Source organism: Anopheles arabiensis, chromosome 2, assembly GCF_016920715.1.
Source record: "Anopheles arabiensis isolate DONGOLA chromosome 2, AaraD3, whole genome shotgun sequence".
NCBI lineage: Eukaryota > Metazoa > Arthropoda > Insecta > Diptera > Culicidae > Anopheles > Anopheles arabiensis.
This window is the reverse complement of record NC_053517.1, coordinates 110,328,824-110,352,427: the sequence shown is the minus strand read 5'-3', so window position 1 is coordinate 110,352,427 and position 23,604 is coordinate 110,328,824. Positions and strand designations below refer to the sequence as shown.

The window sequence follows — 23,604 nt, the reverse complement described above, 5'->3', positions numbered from 1 at the left end:
ACCGATTTGACGTTTTGACGACGAGCGGCACAAATTTGCTGCTTGGGAAACGTCAAGCGGCGCTGTGCAGCGAGCAACGAGGTCGCCCTGGACGTTGTTTTGTTTGGGCCTTCCGTGGGCGAAAGAAATTAGCCGGATATTTTGATAATTAAAGGCCGCCGCGATGGACGTACTCTCGAGACCGGCGGAAGAATTCGTCAACGATGGCACGGTGGAGGAGCTGTGGGCTGTGAAGGCGGTCGACCACGCCGAGGTACACTTCAATCTCCTGTGCAGTGTCGATCCGCGCCTGCTACGACTGACTCCGTACGATGACGAGATCTACGAGCAGTTCCGGCGGATGTTCCCCGACATGGACGTGCGGGTGGTGAACGAAAGCGAGCTGAAAAGCTCGGACGGCAAAACGAAATGGAGAGCGTACATGGAGAAGTTCAACCGGTTGGAAGATTTCAGCTACGGCACGCTGCTGCGCTCGGACGCGGAGGAAGAATTCCGGCCGGAAAACGCCATCCTGGTGGTGCGGATCCAGTTCTGGGCGATCGAGGTGGCCCGAAACCGGGAGGGGCATAACGATATCGTACGGATGAAGTTCCGCGGGAGAAATGTAAACAGAGATGTGGAATAAAGTTGCCGAACTCCTCCCCTGCACGCCGTTTTTGTAATCACAAACGCTGCCTTTTCGGATGATTTGTTTTTCTGTTGTTATTTTGGAGCATAAACGCTGCCGAGCACTCCAAGAGGAAAGCGCGTTTTCGTTTCAATTATGTACTTCTCTATTAACTCTGTTGTATGCACATGCTGATGCGTTGTGGGGCGCGTACGGTACCGGAAAGAAGGGACGCACCGGAACTGAAAAAGTTTCGCTGGACTGAAATTAGATGCACCGGTTGTGCCGGCCCCCGGATTAAGCTTGCAGCTCCTGGGCCTGCTTCTTTTCAAGTCTCAACTTCCGCTGCAGCAATCTCTTCTCGCGTTCGTATTCTTTCAGCCGGAGAATGTAGCTAAAAGAACAGAGAGATGGAAGGGAAAGCTTAGCTTTTGTTTGTTATTCAGACACAGTGGCCTGGCCATACGTACTCATCGTATTCGCAGTTGAGGTATTCGTGCTTTTCGTGGGCACATTTGTACGCCCATGGCCACACGTCGGACCGGCAGGCACGGTACTGGATCAGCTTGTGGGCACAGTAATCACGGGCCTCCAGGGGCAACTTGGCTGCTTCCATCTCCTCCTCGGTGGCAATCATTACTGCAAACGAAACGAGACGCCATTAGCAGGGCAAACGTACTAGAAACACATTGCCGCAAAGGAGCGCATCATCCATCGCCAAACATCGGTGCGTAACGTTGTTTTGACGCGCAAGATGATCATCTTCCCACAACACCAATCTGACATGTTATGTAATTGAGGGTAGTTTCTGCGACCACATTCCGGCAATCTGGGCGACCGTTGGCGAATCCGATGCTTGGTATCCTTTGCCACTGAAAGACCGGCTAGCCGGTGAGCCACTGAGCAGCGGAACTGGGCCGGGGCTCTCTCTCTTACCCCGTTCCTTGCGGCCATGGGGGAAACCCAGGTTCGGGTCGAAGCTTGGTTCCGTTAGCGGCAGCGGAGTTCCCTTCGGGTTGGTCAGATACAGCGACACGTAGTTACCCATCCTAACGCAGGAGCCCCGTGATCGCGCGTCAGGAAGTCTGTAAAGGTGGTCGGAACCGATAGGGAAGGCGTTAAAGTGGGTTTGTTTTGCAGGAAGAGCAAGATTTTCACGTACGTACTTTGGTTTTGATGATTGCTTTGGATTTTCGTTCCGTTCTTTTGACAGACGGACGGGTTTGACAGGTGGGCCGAGTTTGACACCGGACAACGGGATTGTGGGTCGGGAAAAATATTTCATCGACGCATGTTTTCCCCTTTTCTGCACAAAATAAATCAAGTTCCAGTTATATTAATTTATAATTTCCACCTTGAGCTCAAATTGTAGACAAAATTGTTCATACTGCAGTCAGTTCGAGTTCCCGGGCGCAATCACTGTGTACGAGCGCGGATGTGTGCGTGCCTGCCTGGACGAGCGTGTGTGTGTGTGCAAGAATGTGTAGAAAAAAATGTTTTGATTTGTATGCCGAGCGTTGGTGCGAAAGAGACAGCCGCCCACTCTACGGCCCTGCTTCGCTGGCGAACAAAGCGAGAAGGCGACTAGTCCACACTGAGCAAAAGCGAGAGACAGAGAGAAAAAGGCAATGAAAACGCCGTTCCGTTTTAATGGCTGCCGCGAGAAGGTGTAGAATGAAAAACGGTGAAATTTTACTGAAATAGTGCTAGAAAGATGTGCTAGGGCAGGAAAACGGTGAGAAAAACTGTCCAACTATACGCCACGCACCGTGTACGAGTGTTTTCCGGACCGCGCTAGCTGCAGAAAAGCAGGTAAATTGCCACGGGAAAAGTGCCCCAAGTTTCACCGTGTGTCTGGTTCGCTTCGCTGAGGAGATTCCTCCTAAATTGTGTGTGTGCGTGTGTGCGTGTTTGCTCTGGTTGTGCGACCAGTTCCTTCTAGTGGCGGTGGCGACAACGATGACCCTTTTCGAGGGAAATGTGGCCATACCGAAATAATGCTTGTGGTGCGTTCTAGAAGGCGGACAGGAAATTTCCGACCCCGGGGTGGCTGGGTGCAGTTGCCTTCAACTACCATCGTCATATCGTGAAGCAAGGAAGTGTGAATGCGTGTGTAAGTGTGTGTGTGCTAGAGGGTGTGTGTATGTGTGTTTGCAGTGGAAGATGTACGCCGCCACGGCTGGTTGCGACCGCCTGCGCCGGTGGTTCTCTTCACGGTTCTCTTGGGGTGTAACGTTACACTGAGGCGTGTAATCATCGACCAACTCATCATCGGCCCGAACCGAGAGAAACCAGCTTCCGGACGCAGGGCCTGCGTCTTGGGTGTGGACAGGAGCGTGCGTCACAGTACTCAGAAGTTTCGGTTGGACCACTCGGTCCTACATGGCAGGGTGGGAGGGATGATGGTGCGATAAAACACCATCGAAAGCGAATATGCTTCTCCAACCTGCCCAGGATGAGTCAATCATGGTCATGGTGAATCAACTTTCTTTCAAATCCCTTGAAGGAATCCGGATGGTAGTAAACGGCGGAAAAAAAATGTACAAAATAAGCAACAGGAATCTATTGTTTCTTTGGTAACGTGTTGAAAACAATTGGACATTTTAACATTCTCATAGCATGCTTAGTTCAGTCAAATAGAGCAAGATTTTTCCACCAAAACAAAGAGCTGCAAATCGGCCATTACTGCTACATAGGCCAATTAGAACTTAAACTAGCGTAATAAGCATTTTAAAGGCTCTGATCGGTCTGAACAGGTCGAATAGCATAAATTGCAATAGCAGAAATCAATTCTTACTTTCACAGAAATCATGCTGCTAGCAGTGCTGGAGCTCATTTTGCTCATACCACACCAGCAACCCCCGGTATGCCCCTGGTTCGCCCTGGTGCATTGCGAAACGGGCTGATTTATTTATTTATGTATCCCCTATCCCCCCGCTCTCCACAGCGCACAGGGTATGGAAAAGTTATGTATTAAAAGAGCGCACCGATGGAGTTTAATTGCAGCCACACACAACAGAGCACAAACACACACTCCGCTCCGCTCCATTCCATTCCATTCCGGCCTGGTGTACCCAGATTTGTGCCAGCAGTTTTCAGCACGTCCATGCCCATCTTTGATTCTGCCATTGAACCCTGAACACAGCGCAACCCGCTGATTAACGTGAAAAGTTGGACATTACTAGACGCTACGATGCGTGAAGGATATACCCGAAGACATCGTCGAGGAAATCTAGAACAGAGCCCCAGCAGTAGCAGTACCCTCTCCCTGGCAGAATACGGAACAGTTCGGGTGTCGGACGTCTTCCGTTTGGACTTTTCTGTTCTTTTTCTGTGTGCTGAATCTGTCCCTGTCCCTGTGAGCGGAGATGATGCTTCCAGAAGACGCCTGCTCGGGAGCCTTTTTACCATATTCTCCACTGCAGACTCCACTCTCCGGCATGGTGGCTTGTGAGTAAGCGGCCTGCCACACACTCTCTCTCGCTCTCTCACTCGCTCGCACGGCAGAGATGTTGTACCTTTCGAACGCTGAGGGATGAACGACGGATGCACACTCATCTCACTCTTATGCTGCATGCTCACGCTCTCGTCTCGGAATGTTGGAGCAGTGGCAGAGCAACGTTTGTCGATGATGATGGCTATATGCTCTTTCCTCGCTTTAGCCTAGCCTGGAGGATGAGGGCCCCATCCAGGTGGGGTTGCGCTGTATCAAAAACTCCAGCCAGCAGCTTCCTCCTGCAATGTGTGTGTGTGAACCTGTACCCCGCCAGATTGACTTGACCAGCAGGGCCACCGACTCATCTTCCTGCTGGTGCACGTCCGGCCGGGAGTGTCCAACTGTAGAGCACGGGACGAATGTATTATTCATGTGCCGATAGAAATGCAATGCAAACCGAATAATGACATACGAAACTAAATAACACATACACACAAACACACACCCGTGCACCTTCTCCGTTTCTCCCTTTGTTGAGCTGCAATCTCGAACGCGCGATTGCTACAATTCGCGGCTGGTGAAGGGGGAGGGGGGTGGGGGAGGGCGGCCAGTGGACTCGGGGGTAGACCGACCTGCGCTGGTGGTGTGGTGGATATGGGACACCATGACGACAGGGCTAGTAGTAGTAGCTCGGGCTACTGCTATCGGAGGCAAGGCAGCAAAACGAAGCTGGCGGTTGGTTAACCGGGCATGCCATGCTAGACAAACAAAATCCACCAAAACCCGTGGTCTAGATATCGGCAAGCGTTTGGCGTTTGGGGAGGGTAGCAAAAGTAGGCGGGAAAAGGGCAAAACATGTACTCCTCGCACACACACACATACACATGCATACCCGCACGCCGCGTACACGCGTGACGGAACGGCCACTCGGGGAAGAAGTGATGGCAATGGAAGAGGGAGGAAGCTGGTGCTGGTTATGTGTTTTTGTATTATTAATCATGTACCCGTTTGGAGCTTTTATTTCAACAAGTACATAAAATTAAGAGCACTTCCAACCAGTATCGATTGCGTCGCATAGAAGCCAATGAGCACGGATAGCGCGACAGCATGAGAGCAGCATGAGATAAAGCTCCATCGTTTGGATGAAATTGTTTAAATTTACTGTTGCCCGCCCGGTGGAGTATGAAAACGGGACCGACTTTGACTGTTGTTTATGTTGGCTGTACATTGTGCCGCGAGGGTATTTATTGCCTTTTTGTTTAGGATGCATGATCAGCTTTCTTTTTGTTTACTTTGTAGTCGACCTTCAAATAGCGAGACTTGCTGTACAACCATGAGTGTCCGCTGAGCGGTCCGATTCTGAAATGTCCGCCCTGGCTTACAGCTCAAAACGGGTACTGCTGCTTCGGCTGCCTGCCACTAGTCGATAGCCGTGGGAATGCGCATGAATGAAATATATTTCGCATGTACTGTGGCCGTTTGCCTCCCTCCGATGCCGATTGCGTGTGTGTACTGCTGCTGCTGCTGCTGGTGGTGGTGGTGATGGTGTGTCATCTCGGGCGGGATGATCCAATGGCCCCAATGTCGTGTCTCTCCCCCCCACTGGCTCCCCAAAACGGGCAGACCACCTGGCCCCGTGGCGTATTTGCGGGATGCTGTATTTGACTCACTCTCGAATGACATTTCTCCCTTTTCTTCCCACTGGCGGGGTTGGTGCCCGTGTTGATTTGGTTGTCTTTCTTTTATTGCCACATAAGCCGGCTCTTTCTGTTTCCGCTGCTCAATGGGGAGGGGGGGGGAGTTGCTTTCATGTATGTATGTTTGTGTGTGTGTATGTGTGGTGTCCTGGCCCGGGGGATAGGACCCAGCGATGAGGCAGTATCTAATATTGCAGCAGCATGTTTTCTGCTCGGTTTGGTGGAACGGTGAAACGATAATGGTCCCATTTCCTTTTGGAATAGAATTATCTTTTTTTTTGGGAACAAACACAAGCGGCGGCGCACTCCCGGCAGTGATCGATGTCCTCCGGGCGGTGATGCATTTCGACACACTAGAAATCTGTTCCTTTTTGTAGAGAGCGAGGCTTGGGATGTGTTGTTGACAATTTCACAATTTCACTGGTTATTTCTACTATTTCTACGTATGTGTCTGTGTGTTTCTCTATCCTTCTGTAACAGCAAACGAAAACGCTCCGCGGACCAGAGCGATCGAAAATGGATGTCCTTTGAGTGGCGGTGAACGAACTCGCACTTGAATCGAAGTTTCAACTCCCTCTCCTCCGAGCTAGAACGAGCGAGCGAGCTCCGTCATGGACCCGAACGAATCCCACCATCCCCACTCGGGGGCACCGGGCGATGGGACGGGAGGACGAGGCCCCCACTCGGCCGCCGCAGCAGCAGCAGCAGCAGGAGGAGCATCCGGCGGTACGGGAGCACCAGGATCGGCGGCAGCGGCAGCAGCGGCCGCCGCCGCAGCAGCAGCCGCCTACCACCAGCAACAGTACTCGCAGGTGCCCTCGCACCACCTATCGTCGGGCTATGCGGCTGCGATGATGGACCATCATCATCATCATCATCAGATGAAAGATCCTTACTCTCATTACCATCACCATGGACGGCACCCGTACGCGGATCCGTACGCGGCGATGCACCACGGCCATGGAGGGGCCGCGTACCATCCGTCCGCGCACGGTCCCCCACCACCGCCACCGTCGGCGCTGGGCTCGATGCATTCGCAGCATTCGTATCCGCACCACCACCATCCTCATGCACACCAGAATCCGTACGGGCACTCGTACCATCACCAGCCGCCAGGATCCTATCCCGGCTCGCAGGCCTCAGCTAGCAATGCATACCACCATGGGGGCCATCCCGTCCATCATGCGGGACACGCTGCATCGATGGGACAATATGGCGGCGGTCAGGCACAGCAGTATCCCGGTTACGGACAGTTGGCGGGAGCGGCCGATCAGCTAACGCCGGGTGGCCATTATCCCGGAGCGTCTTCAGTTTCCCACCATCACAACCCCGCGATGGGTGCGTATCGGGACGATAAAGAAATGCTTATGGGTCAGCAGGAACATAGCGGTCTAGGGTCAAATGGGTCGGGCAGCGATGCGAGCGGAATGGGTGGACCACCAGGAGGCAGTACGATACCGGGCAACAATCCACCGTCGACGGCTGTTGCTCCTGGTGGTGGCCCAGGCACCAGCAGCAGCAGCAGTGGAAAACGAAAGATTGAAATCCTCGATAATATATTGATAAAGAAATCCAAAAACACACCTTCCGAAGGTGGAATGGTTGCTGGCGGCATGCATGCTAACAGCAGTCACAGCAACCCCTACGGTCAACCAGTGGACCCGTCTCTCGGGGCTGGTGGAATCGCTGCGATAGGTGCGGGCGATAGCTCGAAATCGTCCTTTCAAATATCGAACCTACTGGACGACAAGAACGCCAAACAGCAGCTACCTGCTGCCGGAGGACCGTATGGAGCATCGGATGGAGCAGGCGGGGTAGTAGGTCAACACCACATGCACACTGCCGGTCATCACGAGCGTGAAAAGAAGGGCAATGAATCGAGCCATTATCATCATGGTAGCGCTCCTTCTAGTGGTGGTGGTGGTTCGTCAGGCCGAAAGTCCTCAAAGGCATCAAAAGCGAGTGATTCCTCTAAACATGATCGCTCCGGTGCGTCTACGAGTGCGAGCGGATCGGAAGCATCTTCTGCCGATCAGCACCAACAGCCACAGACGAGTGCGACCCAGCACATGGACTTTGATATTTCGGAAAAGCTGAAGGAGATGGGAGAGATCAGCGTGAAGCCGGTGTCGAAAACGGACGCAAACACTAAATCTCGCGCTAGCGAACTGGAGTGTAACGAGGAGATTTCGCTGGAAATTACCAAGAAGGATGCGGCGATGCGCAAGGTGTCCAATTTACGCAAGAACATCAAGGAGGTGATGGACGATAATCAGCTGGACGCATCCACCCTAGCAGCCCAGCGCCAGGAGCTGGAACGATTGGCACGTGTCCAGGAGCAGCAGCGCATTATACGCGAGGTGCAGCGCCAGCTCGCACTGGAGCGGCAAACGAACAAAACCGAACAGAAGGTGATGCAGTTCCTGCAGGGACACGCCTCGATTCTGAAATCCCAGCAACCGAGCACGTCCAGCACGGCAGCGAGCGGTTCGGGCAGTGGTGGGGTCGCTTCCACCACACCGATACGCGTGGGCTACGTTAAAAATCCGTTCGAAACACGTGGTCGCCCGCCGAAGAACCGGCAACTGTTGATTTCCACCGCCACGACTTCGCTACTCACTACCACGACGACCACTGTCGCTGCATCGACGACGGCAGCGACCAGCACTAACCTGACTCCCTCGGTTAGCATCGCTCCGGTGAAGGCTTCCTCGGTAGCTTCCGCGGTAACACCGGTTGGGCCACCTTCCACCACGATCTCCGCATCGGCCACACCGTCGCCTTCGATCATCCCAGTGCGCACGTTCGAGGAGATGGTGGACAGCGAGGAGGAGCTGGAACCGGAGGAGGAGCCCGAGGACGAGGACGAAGACAGCGATGGCGAGGTGATTGCGCTGCCGGAGAAGAAGGAAATCGTGACAATCGACAGCTCGTCGGACGACGACTGTATCGTGCTGTCGGACGACGACGAAGAGCCGGAGGACGAGTCGGACGACGATCCGCAGAACAGTGGGCTGCACGTGAACGACGCTTACAACGTGCCGGACGAGCAGGGCCGTGTCGTGATCAACGTGGGGCACGCCGACGGCGAGGAGGACATCTTCCTCGCGCCGCAGATTGCGCGCATCATCAAGCCGCACCAGATCGGTGGGGTGCGGTTCCTGTTCGATAACATCATCGAATCGATCGAGCGGTACGACTCGTCGACCGGGTTCGGGTGCATTCTGGCTCACTCGATGGGGCTCGGCAAAACGCTACAGTTAGTTTGCTTCTGTGATATATTTTTAAGGCACACCAGCTCCAAAACGGTCCTGATCATCATGCCGATCAACACGCTGCAGAATTGGTTGAACGAGTTTAACACCTGGCTGCCGGAGGACGCGGAGAACAGCCCGCTGCGGAACCATGGCGAAGTGCGGCCGCGCAACTTCCGCATACACATCCTGAACGATAGCCACAAAACGCTCAAATCGCGCTCGAAGGTGGTGCTGGAGTGGGCCCGCAATGGCGGCGTGCTGCTGATCGGGTACGAGATGTACCGGCTCCTCAGCCAGAAGAAGATGACGAAGAAGAAGAAAAAGAAGAAGGGCGTCGCGGTGGAGCTGGAGGAGGAGAAAGAGTCAACCGAGGAGCAGCGCAACATGTTCGACGACATACACGAGGCGCTGGTGAAGCCGGGCCCGGATCTGGTCGTGTGCGACGAGGGCCACCGTATAAAGAACTCGCATGCCAGCATCTCGGTGGCGCTGAAGCAAATCAAATCCAAGCGGCGGGTGGTGCTGACGGGCTATCCGCTGCAGAACAATCTGCTCGAATACTGGTGCATGGTGGACTTTGTGCGCCCGAACTATCTCGGCACGAAGACGGAGTTTAGCAACATGTTTGAGCGCCCGATTCAGAACGGGCAGTGCATCGACTCGACGCCGCAGGACATTAAGCTGATGCGGTACCGGGCGCACGTACTCCACTCACTGCTGCTCGGGTTTGTGCAGCGACGATCACACTCGGTGCTGCAAACCTCGCTGCCGCAGAAGGAAGAGTACGTGCTGCTGATACGCATGACGGAATTCCAGCGGAAGCTGTACAGCGTGTTCATGAACGATGTCGTCCGGACGAAGGCTGTGCCGAATCCGCTCAAGGCGTTTGCTGTGTGCTGCAAGATCTGGAACCATCCGGACGTGCTGTACAACTTCCTCAAGCAGAGCGAGCGCGATCTCGATCTCGAGCTCGAAGAGCCGGAACCTCCACCAGTGCCGGGAGGAGTGCCGGGGGCCGTCAAGCCGGGAGAGATTCCCTCGACGGGGATTACGCCTGCCACTTCGGGGACGGTCACTCCAATGGAAGTCGATAGTGCTGTTGCTGCTGTTCCCGGTGCCATTCCTGGTACCACCAATACGATGGAAGTATCGCCGATATCTTCGATCGTACCGCCGCTTGGAGGTCCGGCAAAGCCGGGTCGAAAGAATGCAGCCGTACCGAAACCGGCCAAACCGCTCGCCCTGAAGAAAGACGGTACACCGCGAAAACCGCGAACGTCCAAGAAGGCGACCGTGGCGACCAATAAATCGCAAGCCGTGGGTAAGGATGGAAAGATGGTTCCGGCAGCCACGATCAGTCCCAGCAACGTGAACAAAGATCCAGCTGCAATGATGATGGACACGACGCCAGGAGCACCGGGAGGGTCGGCTGATTTTCCCAAGATGGAAGGTAGTGGGCCTGATTTCGGCACGGAAGGAGGAAGCTCCGTGAAACAGGAAGCTGGTGGAGCAATGTATCCACAGCAGCCGGACGGTACGCAGTATCCGGGCGCTTCCGGAATGGGTCCATCGTATCCTTATCAACCTTATCCAGGGGCAGGACCCATGGCACCGAACCATGCTTATGGAAGCTATGGGCAGGGTATGAACATGATGGGGGGAACCGATCAGTCGAATGTGTACGGCAACACGTACCCCAACGCTGGTGCTAATGGGCAGTATGGAAGTGGCAGCAATCAGGCCGGCGGACCCGGAGGAGCAACCGATCCTTATAATGGTGGTTATGGCAATAATTACTATCGCAATGATTACACCTCTTCCTACAACCAATCATCTGCATACGGCTCTGCGGGAAACACTTCGGCCGCCGCTACTGGTGGGTATGATCATCAAAGTCAGTATCCTTATGGCGCGAATACTTCGGAAGGAGTAGCAAACTCTCAGTATTCTAGCAATGGCAGTGAACCGGGCATTCAAAATCCTCAATCGAATAGCTATTGGGGCGATAGTGCTAACATGAATGGTAGTAACTCTTACTACGACCAACAACAGCAGCAACAGCAGCAACAGCAACAACAACAGCAACAACAACAGCAACAACCGACCCCCACAAATGATGCAAATGGAGGAACTGGTACGCCATACCCGGGGTATGGTGCAGGATACGAAGGGGCAAACGGAACCCAACAGCAGCAGCCCCCAATAAGTACTGATCAAAACGGAAGCTCTGGCATGTTTAACTTCCCGAATGCAGAGCAGCAGTCGGCAGCGGAAGCACCATCGACAGTGAATCCTCAATCACAAACAACTCCATCGTACGATAACTTTGCCACACCAGAAACACTGCCAGCAAATGGTTTGCCCAAATGGGATGCAGAACAATCGAACAATGGTAACCATTCGGCAGTTGGAGGTGATGTTGAACTTTCCCAGAGCAAAACGGCAGAAAGTGCAGTGACTGAGCAAGAAGCTACCGCCGCCAGCACTACAACCCCTACCACAGACGCACCATTGGTGGTTCCTGTCCAATCTTCGGCAGAAACGAATGAAAGCAATCCAGACGCTGCGGCTATAACGCAAGAGCAAGCCAATGCTCAGTATGCAAATCAACCTTCGCTCGAAGACCTCAACGATCCTGTGAAGCCTGATCTGACGGGTGAAAAACCACCGGAAATAGTAGGCATGGATGTGAAGGAGATTGACAAACTGGACGACGAACTGGAGATTAAGCAGGAGATCAAACAAGAGAAGGAAGTGGAGGACATCAAGGGTGAAAAGGAGACGGAAAGCGTCCAGGTAAAGCAAGAAGAGCAAGATAATGTGGTCGTAAAGAATGAGATAAAGGTGGAGGAAAACGGTGAAAAGATAGCAAACGATGCGTGTGGAGACATGCCAGATAAGCCGGCTGGTGAGGTGAAAGAAGAAGAAAAGCCTACCGAATCGTCCGAGGATGTGAAGCCGATCAAGAAGGAAGAACTAACGGAAGACGTTGAAATTAAACAGGAAGATGAGCAGAAACCATCTACCGAGGGCGAAACCATTAAATCCATGGAGGAAAAGAAGGTGGACGAAGAGTCTGGTGTCGATAAAAAAGAGGAAATTGAAATTCCGATAGAAAAGAAGGAAGCTGATCAAGAAGTAGAAGAAGCCAAGGCAAAGGAAGAGGTGGAAAAGGTGGTAGAGGAAGACGTGAAATTGATCGTCAAGGATGCAGATGGCGAAGAAAAGCTAAAAGACGACACTACCCAGCTAGAAGAAGGTGAAGTGGTCGTGAAAGTGGAAGAGAAAGAATCTCCTACAGCAGATAAGGATCCATTGTCAACCACTTCTACGACGACATCCACAACAACTTCCACCACGATCACGACTACGACCACGACGACGACTGCCACTGCCGGCACCAAGGAAGGCAAGGGAAAGGATGCAAAGGACGAAATACCGTACGAATGGGCGTTCGAGCTGATGAAGGGTTATATTCCCGATTTGCTGGAAAACTCTCCAAAGATGGACATTTTCTTCTGCATACTAGAGGAGAGCATTCGGCTGGGCGATCGTCTGCTGGTGTTTAGCCAAAGTTTGCTGACACTGAATTTGATCGAGCGTTTTCTGCAGCACAACAAAATTCCTGGCACCGAGAACTATTGGGCCAAAAACATCAGCTACTTCCGTAAGTATTGTATGCAGCGTTTATGCTTTTGCTAGGATAATGTATAATTTTCGTACATTTTCACAGGCCTGGATGGTTCGACCGTAGCGCAGGAGCGCGAGAAGCTAATCAACGAGTTCAATTCCAACCCGAACGTACACCTCTTCCTAGTGTCGACACGCGCTGGTTCGCTCGGCATCAATCTGGTCGGTGCCAATCGGGTGGTGGTGTTTGACGCCAGCTGGAACCCTTGCCACGACACGCAGGCCGTGTGCCGCGTGTATCGCTATGGGCAGAAAAAGCCATGCTTCGTCTATCGGCTGGTGATGGACAACTGTCTCGAGAAGAAGATTTACGACCGGCAGATCAACAAGCAGGGCATGTCCGACCGTATCGTGGACGAGTGCAATCCGGACGCGCATCTGTCGATGAAGGAGATCACCAGCCTCTGCTACGACGATGGCGAGGACGGTGAGATGAAGGATTTCAGCGAGGATAAGGATAAATTCATCGACATCGTGATGCAGCACCTGCTGGAGTCTCACTCGAAGAAGCTAACGAAAGCTCCGTTCGCACACGAGAGCTTGCTGATCGATCGGAAGGAGAAGAAGCTATCGTCGGCAGAAAAGCGCCAGGCACAGCGAGGTTACGAGCTGGAGAAGCAGGCTGCCACCAAGCCGCAATACTCGTACACCTCGATGGGCACCACTTATCGTGCGATACGTACATCTGATGGTTCGATCATCCACAGACCGGTTGCATCGGTAAATAACATGTCTTACTCTGTAGTGCTTGGCGGCATATCGCTAAAACGTTCTTTTTTTATCTTAAAGGTGCGCCCTATGCAGGCAGGTGATGCGAACAAAACGACCACCACTGGTGCCCGGCCCACTCGTTGGATAGCTGCTGAGGTGTGGCAACGACAAGGCATGACGGCCCAAGAGATGACACTACCGATAGGTTAGAGACATTGGAAGCGCTAGCAATTGTGCAAACGTTAAACTAACTACTTTACTCTCTTTTCCTTCCTTCCTTAGACGTGGTAATTCCAACAAGCTCCGCAGACAAATCAAACATTGTACTGAAGGCTGGGCAAAAGGTGATGGTGCTAAAGTCGCCGAAGGGTATCTACATGCAGCTGGAGAGTGGCAAAATCATTGCAATACGGACGGCCTTCAAGGTGGGACAGAGTAAGGAAACGCCACCCGCAAAAGGAGGCATCATTAGTACCACCCCAGCAGCAGCTACCGGTCGCCGTACATCAAACCTCTCGTTCGGTACGGCCAAAGCTTCTACCACGCTGTTGACGTCGAAGAACGGCGCCGGTGGCAGTGGTGCCAGTGCGGGCGATTTCTCCGAAGGCAACTCGTTGAGCATTGCATCAAACTCGGATGATGATGAAAAGTCCGATTCCAGCATGCTGCCGCTAACGATTAACGATGATGGCGATAGCGAAAAGGAATCGATGAGTGTGGACGATTATCCGGATAAACCTGTGTCGAAAAAGGACGGAACCGAGGTGGAACAGATCGTGAGCGAGCGGACGGCAGACACGATGATGAGCAGTACGAGCAGCACGAGCAATAGCAATAGCGGCATGGCGATGGTACCTACAACAGCGTCCACGACTACGCCCACCTTCACGAATGCATCACCCGTTAAGAGTGGCAACGCATCGGCGAGTGATACGGTTGATAAGTTCCCGATGATTCAGTCGGCTTACTCTTTAGCTCCTCAGGCCCAAAGCCTTGCGGCGAACCGGGCCGGCTCGGTTGGAGGACCGTCCCATGTGTCTCCGTCGCCTACGGTAGTACAACCTACGGCAACCGTTACCATCGACGACGATTCACCTCCGATGAGGGAGAAGATGGTCTACAAACCGAATCTGGTCGAGCGCAAAACGAAAGCGTCGCCTTCTTCACTGAAAAACTATCGCCACAAGGCAAGCAAAGTGCAGGAAATCAGCACAACAAGTACAACGGTCTCACCGACATCCGTCGGCAGTGTGGTTGCTGTGGTTTCATCTACCGGCACAACAACTACAACGGTGGCCAGTAATTCGAACGTCACAAACATGCATCCGGGTGTGGCCACTACCAAGGCGAACGAGGTACCCACCATTAATCCGGCTAGTGATGCTGCGTCGGGCATGTACAACATGGCCTCTGGTACAAACGCACACAACAGTAGTATGTATCAACCGGCAATGATGATGCCCAATGATAAGCTGCCAGCAAGCCATACGACCAACAATCAGTCGACCACTGTTGATGCATTTGGCCATGGAACTGGATCTGTTGGCGGATACCCCGCAACTTCTCACCTGGCACAATCGGGCAGTAAGTTACCAATAACAAACCCCACGCCATCCATGTCCAGCGAAACAATGGCGAGCGGTCTGCAACAGTATCCTGGAAGTCATCATACGATACCGGGCGGTCACCAAACGGGCTACGGAGGGCATCCACCAGCCACCACGGCGGCAGGATCGTTGGCTGGTAAAAATCACAGCCAACATCAGCCGGCTGTCGGCCACGCAGGTGTCACTTCTCCGACGGCTTATAACAATAGCTCAACCGGCGCAAGTGGTAGCACCAGCAAACAGCATCACTCATGGATGCCATACAACTCTTCAGCTGCGAGCGGAACGGGGTCTAGCTCATCGGGCAATACGATGACTCCTCCCGGTTACGGGCAACTACCCCAGCAGCAGCAGCAGCAGCAGCTGGCGCAACAACAACACATGCAAACCCACGGTAGTTATTCGCAGCAACAGCAGCAGCAGCAGCAGCACCATTACCAACCGATGGGTGGTCAGATGCAACACCGAATGCCACATCAACCTGCCCATCCGCATCATCTCGGTATGCATCAGCATCAGGCGGCAGGCGGCAGTGTTCATCCACCTCCACCGGCGCCACAGTACGAGTCCAGCCTGAACTTCCTCGAGAAGACCACCTCGGCACTGATTAACAACCAAAACCAGAGCGAATTCCAAGCCTCGCTGAGCAACATCACCCGGTCGCCCACACCCACCGACGGCTACATCGACTACAACCCGAAACCGGCTGCCGCATCGACGAAGAAGGGTGCCAGCGGGAAGAGCAAAACACCGAAAGCTCCCAAAAACGACTACAATGCCGCCAAAAAGGCACTGAACAAGCGTAACAATCCGTCACCGTACACGCATATCTCTTCCTCATCCGCGTCCTCCTCTCCGTCCGCATCGCCGGCAGTGATGAACCATTCGCAAAATACAAACACTGTGCCCGCTCCATCCACCGCCGGGGCCGGAATGTATCCGAGCTATCATGCCGGAGCCGGAGCGTCTCCCGCGATGGCACCTGCGGCCACTGCTGCCGCGGCCACGTCAGCAAGTGTCAATCCGCCCTCAGGTCTGTACTACGATCAGTACGGACAACCGATCAATCAACATCATCAACAGTTGGCAGCGGGATACGGTTCAGGTGCTGGCATGGGGATGGGAACACCGCCTACTACGAGTGCTACGAACAATGGCCACACACTGGCATCGCAACCGTCTACCGTGGCTGGCTATGGAAACGTGCCCAATCCACCCGTGTCGTCATACGCTGGTGAGTAAACGTCCGTACCATTCTGATGGAATCGAATGCTTCCCCTTTTCGCTCCTTTTTTTATTGTTTATTTTGATTATTATTTTTCTTCCACTCATTCGAATGTTCATTTGGGGTTTCTTGGTTTACTAACATTTGTTTTGTCATACTTTGCGTGTAAACTGATAAGAAGCGTTAGATAATGAAGTAGATTATCGATGGTACTGGCCGAATTAATCGATCGATCGTTGATGTTCCTCAGTTCATATGCATCAAAATGCGTTAACCTGTGTAGAGTCTCCATTTAGAATGACTAAATTACTAAATTATCGAAAGGTATTAGAGTGAGAAAGGAAATTAAGTTGAATTTCATAGGCAGAGCAGTTGCCGTAGAGTAGAAATGTGTTAAATTGGATTTGGCTTTTAATGGAATTTTACTTGAAGAAATCATAAATGGTTGTTGCATTTGTTTTAACGCTCAAGATCGCATTTCATTTGACATGGGCTAGATGGTATGTTCCTTTGAACGAAAAGGCCAAACTGCAGTAGGATACATCACAATTAATCATTAAATTTATGTTTAGTCTCATCATAATAACCCTTTCCTATGTCGCATTATATGTGGGTTCTCTGTTTCGATTTTGTACATGTTTTTGTGTTGTCTCTTTTTCTCCGTGTTTGTGTGTGTGTGTGTGTGTGTGTCTCTACCATCTGTGGTATGTCATGCCGTAGGTCCTTCATACACATCAACCAGCAATAGCACGACATCGACGGCCACTGTTCGCTCGAACTATTACCAAACGCCGGGCGCACCGGAGAGTGGCCATATTTCCGCTGGAACAGGCAGTGTAGCCTCACAACCGTCTGCCACCGGTATGCTGGCAACGGAAACTTCACCATCGACGATCGGTTACGCGCATCAAACGCCAGCGACGGTACAGCCGCATCACCAGCATCGCCCGGGCTCACCGTCACAAACGGTTCCACCACACTACACGCAACCTCACGCAACGGCCGGCACAACATCTTTGAGGGGTGGCAGTTCAAGAGGATCATCAAATGCGCCACCGCAGCAGCATCAGATGCATCACATGCAACAGCCTCAACAACAGCAGCAGCAGCATCATATGCAAACCCAACAGCATTCGACGCATCACCAGCAGCAGCAGCAGATTGTTCCGCAGCATACAACACCTACAGCAGCAGCAGCGACCGTACAACCCGACTATTCGATGCACTCGCAATCTTCCGCATCTTATGGTTCGGCGATGGGAGGAGCTGCACCACTAACCAACCCGGACATTGGCAACACCCCGTCGAACACATCGACGGTCGCGAACGTGTATCAGCAACAGCACCAGCTTCCATCGCATCAGCCACAGCATCAGCATCATCAGCAGCAGCACCAGCAACAGCTACCACCGGCCGTTTCGGCACCCGGATCCTTCCTGCCCTACTCCTCATCCTCCCCATCGTCCGCTACCGGATACGGCGTCCCTTCTGTTGCGGTCGCAAGTCAAAATGCTACAACCACTACCAGCACGGTCGCTGCTGCCGTCGCATCGTCAGCAGCAGGAGGACCGTCGGGCAGTAGCAGTACAGCCGCCAACGGATCCGCATTCCATCGTCCGGAAAGTGCGATGACAATGGGAACGGCAGCACCGTCCACTGTGGCCGCCCCACCCGCGTCAACCTACGACACGCCGCCAACGTACATTCCCGACGCGAATGCTCCTGGTGCAGCTGCGGCAGCAGCAGCAGCGGCAGCGTACCATCAGTACCATCACGCACCGTACCAGTCGTCGCAGTACCATCACCATCAGCCACAGGGCTACTATCCTCCGCATGCACCACCACCATCGGCCTACCCGTACTACCCGTCATCCGCTGGACCGTACGGAGCGGGTCAACCACCACCACCACCGCCCGGTTCCGGCATGGTACCGGCGGACTCACAGTACCACTCCTACCCACCACCACCAGCGGTATCAGCGGCTGCGGCGGCAGCTGCTACAGCAAGCAACTACAACTATCCACCGTACCCGAGCCAGCCCGGCGTTGGACAATGGCAATAAGCGCTGTAAAGATCGGCGGTACCACTTCACACACACTCATACTGTTGCCCGGGCGCATTGTAGATGTACATAGGAAATGTGCGCCCATGTGTGTGACTGTGTGGCTGTGTTTGTAAGTATGTTTTATGCGTACATGTCTATTTAGTGTGCATATGTACATAGGGACGGTCCCGTGGTACAGTCGTCAACTCGAACATGCCCGTCGTGGGTTCAAGCCTCACAAGGACCGTCCCCCCGTAGCAAGGAGTTGGCTATCTGGCGGCGTAGTACTAAGTAAGTCCCGAAGAAAAGAAGAGAAGAATGTACATAGGTATGTAATGCTGTATTCGTATCCTCGCACTTGCTGCTGCTTGAAGCACTACTGCAAACATTCAAACCGAGGATCGAACAAGTAGTTTAGAACGTCGAAGTACTCTAGGACACAAACACACACCAGCAAAGCAAATGCTCTACCAACCTACCAATTCAACAAGCTCCTAAATCTTATCGATCGTGTAGAAACTACTATTACTACCTACCTACTCCACTGCTACTACTACAACTACTACTACTATTACTACCTACCGCTAGCTACTAGACGCGCCGTTTATAATGTAATTCGATTTCACGTCCTACCAACTCAAATGCATCATAGCTTGGGCAGTTTGACGGCACATGTTCCTATAGCGATCGGCTGCAAATCTCGCGATGTTTTGCTGGGTGTTACAAAATGACACAAAACAGCAGGGCACGGTCGACAAAAAAGATACGAAATAACCATTCAAATCAAACACCAGTTTTGCTTGTAACTTTCTCACTATTTAGGCGATAAGAAGAGAAGGAGCACACGCACGAGCGGGCGAGAGATACGTTTAGTGTTTATAGCGGTAGGTGTTGTAGTTCAAGACTCATCGTGTGTCCTAAAACCCCCCTATGATACTGCTTAGGTCCCAGCCTTTAGGTGTAAGTAGAGAGAGAGAGAGAGCCAGTGGCGATTTTCAGTATTATTTCAATTTTGGGAATCACTAGTTGCTTTTGGCGCTGTTATCGGCAAGGCGGCAATGCATCGTTGCTCCTTGTTTGTAATTCGAATGTAAATAGATTAAGTGGTTGGCTCGTCGAGCGCCCTAAAGATTGCCTCACATGTGCGCTCTGGCCATTATTGCATCCGTATACTGAATTTAGCTGTAGTCGCATCAATTAGAACGAGTCATGAATAAGCACAAACATCAACAGCAAAGAGCAAATGAGAGCGAGAAAGAGAGCGAGAATATGCTAGGCAACATATCAGCTAGATTCAATCTGACTGAAATTTTGGAAACTAACAACTAAGAAGTACTGTGCAATTGAAAATTGTCCGTCGAGTAGTAGTATTATGAATGAGCGTTGCTACCGTTTGATTAAGTTGGACTTAGTTGAAAACAAACAAATCGTGAATCGTTTTCTGTTCCCCTTTTGTTCCCCACCGTACCCCAGGCGCGGCGAGGAGATGCTAGGGACGACGATATTTCGACTAGAAGTTTTTATTTTTGAAATAGTTTAACGTTTCGAATTGTGCTAGAAAGCGTTTCTAGAACGGTTTTAGAGTGTAAGCAGATGTTGTGCGCTAGCTATGTAGCTATCGGGGCTGCCGCAAAAAGGTGCAAACATTTGCTGAGATAAATAAACCATTTACTATCTGTACCAGAACGATCACCACTCGCAATGGGAGGGGGAGGGATTGGGTGGTAGGTGTTTGGGTAAGGTGTAATCTTCCATAGCAGATAATGATGTGTAGCGCGATCTGTTAACGTTTAAGTCACGCAAATCCAACCAAAATAGTAGAGAGTAAGCAGCTAATTCTCTAAATAATGCAATCGAACGATCGATCGATCGATCGATGGGGTGGCATTTCAAAGCCGGGGTGGAAATGCACGATCCTCCGGGGGAAAAGGGTTACACCTAGCAGCAAAAAGGATTTTAATTCACCTGCTCTTTAGCAAGACAGAAAATAGAACAACATACTCCCAGAAAAATGTAGATTATTCTTTAGATTGTGCGTACACTGGCTACCACACCACACAGAAGAACTATATAAGCGATGTGTAAGAGGGGAGCGAGAAGTGTAGATTAAAATATTCAGGAAATAGAATACAATTGATGAAGTGATTAGGAAACTAACTTATTCGAATGTGTAGTAGTGTGTTCTTTTGTGTTTGTATTACCCTTTTAAGCCAGTCAGAGAACACACACACACACACCCTTCCTTCTCAAGTGACTGTGCCCAGTTGGAGAAGGGAACGATCCTAGCATTAAAATAGATCAAGAAACTGTGAGTTTGTAGCAGCAGCAGCAGCAGTTTCTAGCAAAAAGGAATTCAATTCGATCCCTTTTGTCCTCCCGCGTTGAGTTTAGATAAATTGAATTATGCAAGTAATGCACATCCACAGGTGTGTGTGTGTGTGTGGTGTTGCAGATCGCAAAAGTTGCAAAGAAAGAGAGGGAGGAAGTAAATAATGTAACAGCACGATCAAAAATCGCTTCGGAATGTTTCAGCTTTTCCGGGGAAGTTATTCAATTTGTAAGATACACACAAAAAACCCTTATATCTACCTACTTATACATACAATACATAATATATAATATATCCATTGTGAACCTGTGAGTCGTTCTATCCCAACCAACCAACCAACCACACTACTACTAGTACTACAACTACTGAGAGAAGGACAAAACGTGGGACAAAAACAGTTTAAGTGTTTAATTGCAATTAGCATCCGTCGTATCCGATAGCCAAATGCAGTAGGAAGGAAAAAGGGATGATAACCCCTGGTCATAGACCCTTCTTTAACAGAACAAAAAGAAACGGTCGCTTGATTTCGAATCGGTTGGCACACAAACACGTTCTTCTGTATCCGCCGCAGGAAGTAATACACACAGATATATTGTAGCATACCGGGGGAAAAAAAGTGTAAAAGCCGACATAATACAGGATATTTGAATTAAAAAAGTGAAGAAAACAATATAATGCAATCCGCAGTGCGTGTTTGTTTCTGTGGTCGGTTTGGCCGGTATGCGTGAAACTTATCGTGCACCCTTTTGAACCACATGAGTGGCTGAGTGCTCTCTGAAATTGTTCTTCGATGGTCTATAATCTTCTCCAGAGTACTTCTACTGCACGCGTCCGTACTGGTTTTGCATTCTTAATCACACCCTTCATGTGCATTGCATGCTAATCAGAGTATTGTTCGTTTCTCATACTGATGGATGGTTGATGAATTGCTGTTGATCTTTACCAGAGAGAGGGTACGTGTCATAGGTAACCCTCCGCGACGTTGAGCAATTAAATCCGACTTCTAGGCGCAAAGTACGCATGATGTCATAAACTAGTTAGTACTTTGTTTTATTACTCCACGTCATCACGTTTTAAATTAACGTCTCCAGTAAGATACAGAGCTGTGTGTGAGAGAGAGAGAGAGGCCTTCCCCAAAGTGAGTCCATATGATCTCCCCCGGCCAAAAAAGCTTCACGATCACCAGGTGCTTTAGTTCAGCCGCTTAATTTCGTCATTCGTACGCTTTCGTCCCAAAGCCACGCGGACAGCTCGTCGTTCCGTGCGTATTTGCTCAGCTTTTGCTCCCGACAGTCACTGAAAGAAACAAACAGCCCAGACCCCAGACACATTAGACGACCTTGACCTTGGTTAGCAAAACTTCGAAAATCTAATCAACTTACGCGTAGTATTTGCCGCTTTCCTCCGCCAGATCTTCGTCCAGGGCCGTGTAGAGCGTGGTCTGGGCACCGGAAAGTGGCGTCTTAAATGCTACTCGTAGCAACGGTTTTACCAGTTTACTAGAAGAACAAAAGTACAGGCGCGATATGCGGTTAACGATCATGGCTATCTAGGATCACACACGTTGGTCTACTTACTGATCGAACAGGAAGAAAAGCGAACCCATGTGGCGGGGCAGTTCGGTGTCGACCGTTCCGGGATGAACGGAGTAGGCAGTGACACCCGTCCCCTGCAGACGCTTTGCCAGCTCCCGCGTGAACATCACGTTGGCCAGCTTGCTCTGGCAGTAGGCCGTCACCTGGTTGTACGAGTGCTCACTGTTCAGGTCTTTCCGGTTGATTTTGCCGTACTTGTGCGCCAGGCTGGACAGATTCACGATCCGGCTCGGTGCCGAAGCCTTCAATCGATCCAGCAGTAGATTCGTGAGCAGAAAGTGCCCCAAATGGTTCACGCCCAGCTGCTGCTCGAATCCGTCCTTGGTGAGCGCTTTCGGGCAGGCCATGACGCCCGCATTGTTAATCAGTATGTCTAATCGATTCTCCTCCTCCAGGAATCTGCCGAAAAAACGCGTAGTTCGCGAATGGTGATTCGTTCCGACCCCAGTGTAAGTGTACCGAAAACCTGCTCACCCTTTTGCAAATTTACGAACCGATTCCAGCGACGCAAGATCTAGCTCGCGCACGTGAATATCGGCCAGCCCAGTTTGTGCGATGATGTCGCTCCGCGCCTCGTTGCCACGCTCGAGCGAACGGCAAGCAATGTACACCTTTCCGCCACGCTTCAGCAGCTCGCGGGCCGTTTCCTTCCCGATGCCCGTGTTGGCGCCCGTTATGAGGATCACCTTTCCATCGCACCGTGTGCCCTTCCGAAACTGACCACCCTCGATGATGAGCCTGTGCGCATGGTGGTAAGGCTGAGGGGTTTTAGAAAATCACACCGCTCCACCGAGAACAACTGGCGAGTCATGCTTACCGGGCAAGCTTGTACGTCAGCACGGCCACCGTTGCGCCTATCACTATACTCAGCAGCATGTTGCCTTTTGCGATGCGAGTTTGCAACGCTAAACTATCCGCGACGCCGTACCACTGCCGACTGATGATGGGGCTGATCGTGGTCAGCAGCGGTCCAGCGAACGGCGCGAACGACGCGTGTGTGCGGACAACCGAAGCCCACTCGCGCGCGCTGCACGTGTGCTCGGTTTTCTAATGGATTTTTTTTCTATTTCGCACCCCCACCACCATAAGCGCTCGAGCGCTAGAAAACAGTGGAGAAGAAGCCTTTTCACCTTTGTAATGCGCTCACGACGGACGCTCGGTTGGTGGCGATTATAATGCTCGCTATTTTCGTTCGCGTCTCTCGAGTTCGGGGTCGCGTACGTTTGTTTTCCGAAACCTTATCTTAGATCGCTCTATGGGGGGTAAGGGGATGGCGTGGAAGGGTGGGTGGGAACGTTTATGGATCGAAATATAATCCATCGGCGTGGGGGGTGGGAATGGGGTGAACTTGGCAATGAAACCGAACAAAACAATGGCTTCCGAAGGTGGTTGGCGCCTGCTGCTC

At 51.7% G+C, this 23,604-nt stretch overlaps 4 protein-coding genes across 9 annotated transcripts; 2 read left to right on the top strand and 2 right to left on the bottom strand.

Moving 5' to 3' along the window:
- Window positions 1-42: 42 nt before the first annotated feature.
- LOC120906644 (protein PBDC1) lies at window positions 43-669 on the top strand. Its single transcript, XM_040318478.1, has one exon. It carries the CDS (start codon window positions 164-166, stop codon window positions 623-625), a length of 462 nt encoding a protein of 153 aa, XP_040174412.1. The 5' UTR covers window positions 43-163; the 3' UTR covers window positions 626-669.
- An 80-nt stretch (window positions 670-749) lies between these two features.
- On the bottom strand, window positions 750-1,908 carry LOC120906636 (NADH dehydrogenase [ubiquinone] 1 beta subcomplex subunit 7). 2 transcript variants are annotated; one of them, XM_040318455.1, is made up of 4 exons: window positions 1,774-1,908; window positions 1,544-1,692; window positions 1,078-1,246; window positions 750-1,001 (listed from the first exon to the last, which is right to left on the bottom strand). In XM_040318455.1, exons 1-4 carry the CDS (start codon window positions 1,890-1,892, stop codon window positions 905-907), a joined length of 534 nt encoding a protein of 177 aa, XP_040174389.1. In that variant the 5' UTR covers window positions 1,893-1,908; the 3' UTR covers window positions 750-904. The 2 variants fall into 2 exon arrangements, with proteins under 2 accessions (XP_040174389.1, XP_040174400.1); XM_040318466.1 differs by having other exon boundaries at window positions 1,770-1,858.
- Window positions 1,909-2,223: 315 nt separating this feature from the next.
- LOC120906559 lies at window positions 2,224-21,290 on the top strand. 5 transcript variants are annotated; one of them, XR_005740123.1, is made up of 7 exons: window positions 2,224-2,419; window positions 6,221-12,664; window positions 12,731-13,407; window positions 13,477-13,603; window positions 13,681-16,239; window positions 16,409-16,554; window positions 16,951-17,060. XR_005740123.1 is itself a non-coding variant. In XM_040318323.1 (6 exons), exons 2-6 carry the CDS (start codon window positions 6,352-6,354, stop codon window positions 18,291-18,293), a joined length of 11,019 nt encoding a protein of 3,672 aa, XP_040174257.1. In that variant the 5' UTR covers window positions 2,224-2,419; window positions 6,221-6,351; the 3' UTR covers window positions 18,294-21,290. The 5 variants fall into 5 exon arrangements, 4 of the variants coding, with proteins under 4 accessions (XP_040174257.1, XP_040174284.1, XP_040174277.1 ...); XM_040318323.1 differs by lacking the exon at window positions 16,409-16,554 and having other exon boundaries at window positions 16,951-21,290; XM_040318350.1 differs by lacking the exon at window positions 16,951-17,060 and having other exon boundaries at window positions 16,418-16,700.
- A 329-nt stretch (window positions 21,291-21,619) lies between these two features.
- Window positions 21,620-23,173, bottom strand: LOC120906628 (retinol dehydrogenase 12-like). The gene is made up of 5 exons (XM_040318441.1): window positions 23,017-23,173; window positions 22,674-22,937; window positions 22,182-22,598; window positions 21,987-22,103; window positions 21,620-21,900 (listed from the first exon to the last, which is right to left on the bottom strand). Exons 1-5 carry the CDS (start codon window positions 23,073-23,075, stop codon window positions 21,801-21,803), a joined length of 957 nt encoding a protein of 318 aa, XP_040174375.1. The 5' UTR covers window positions 23,076-23,173; the 3' UTR covers window positions 21,620-21,800.
- Between the last annotated feature and the right edge of the window lie 431 nt (window positions 23,174-23,604).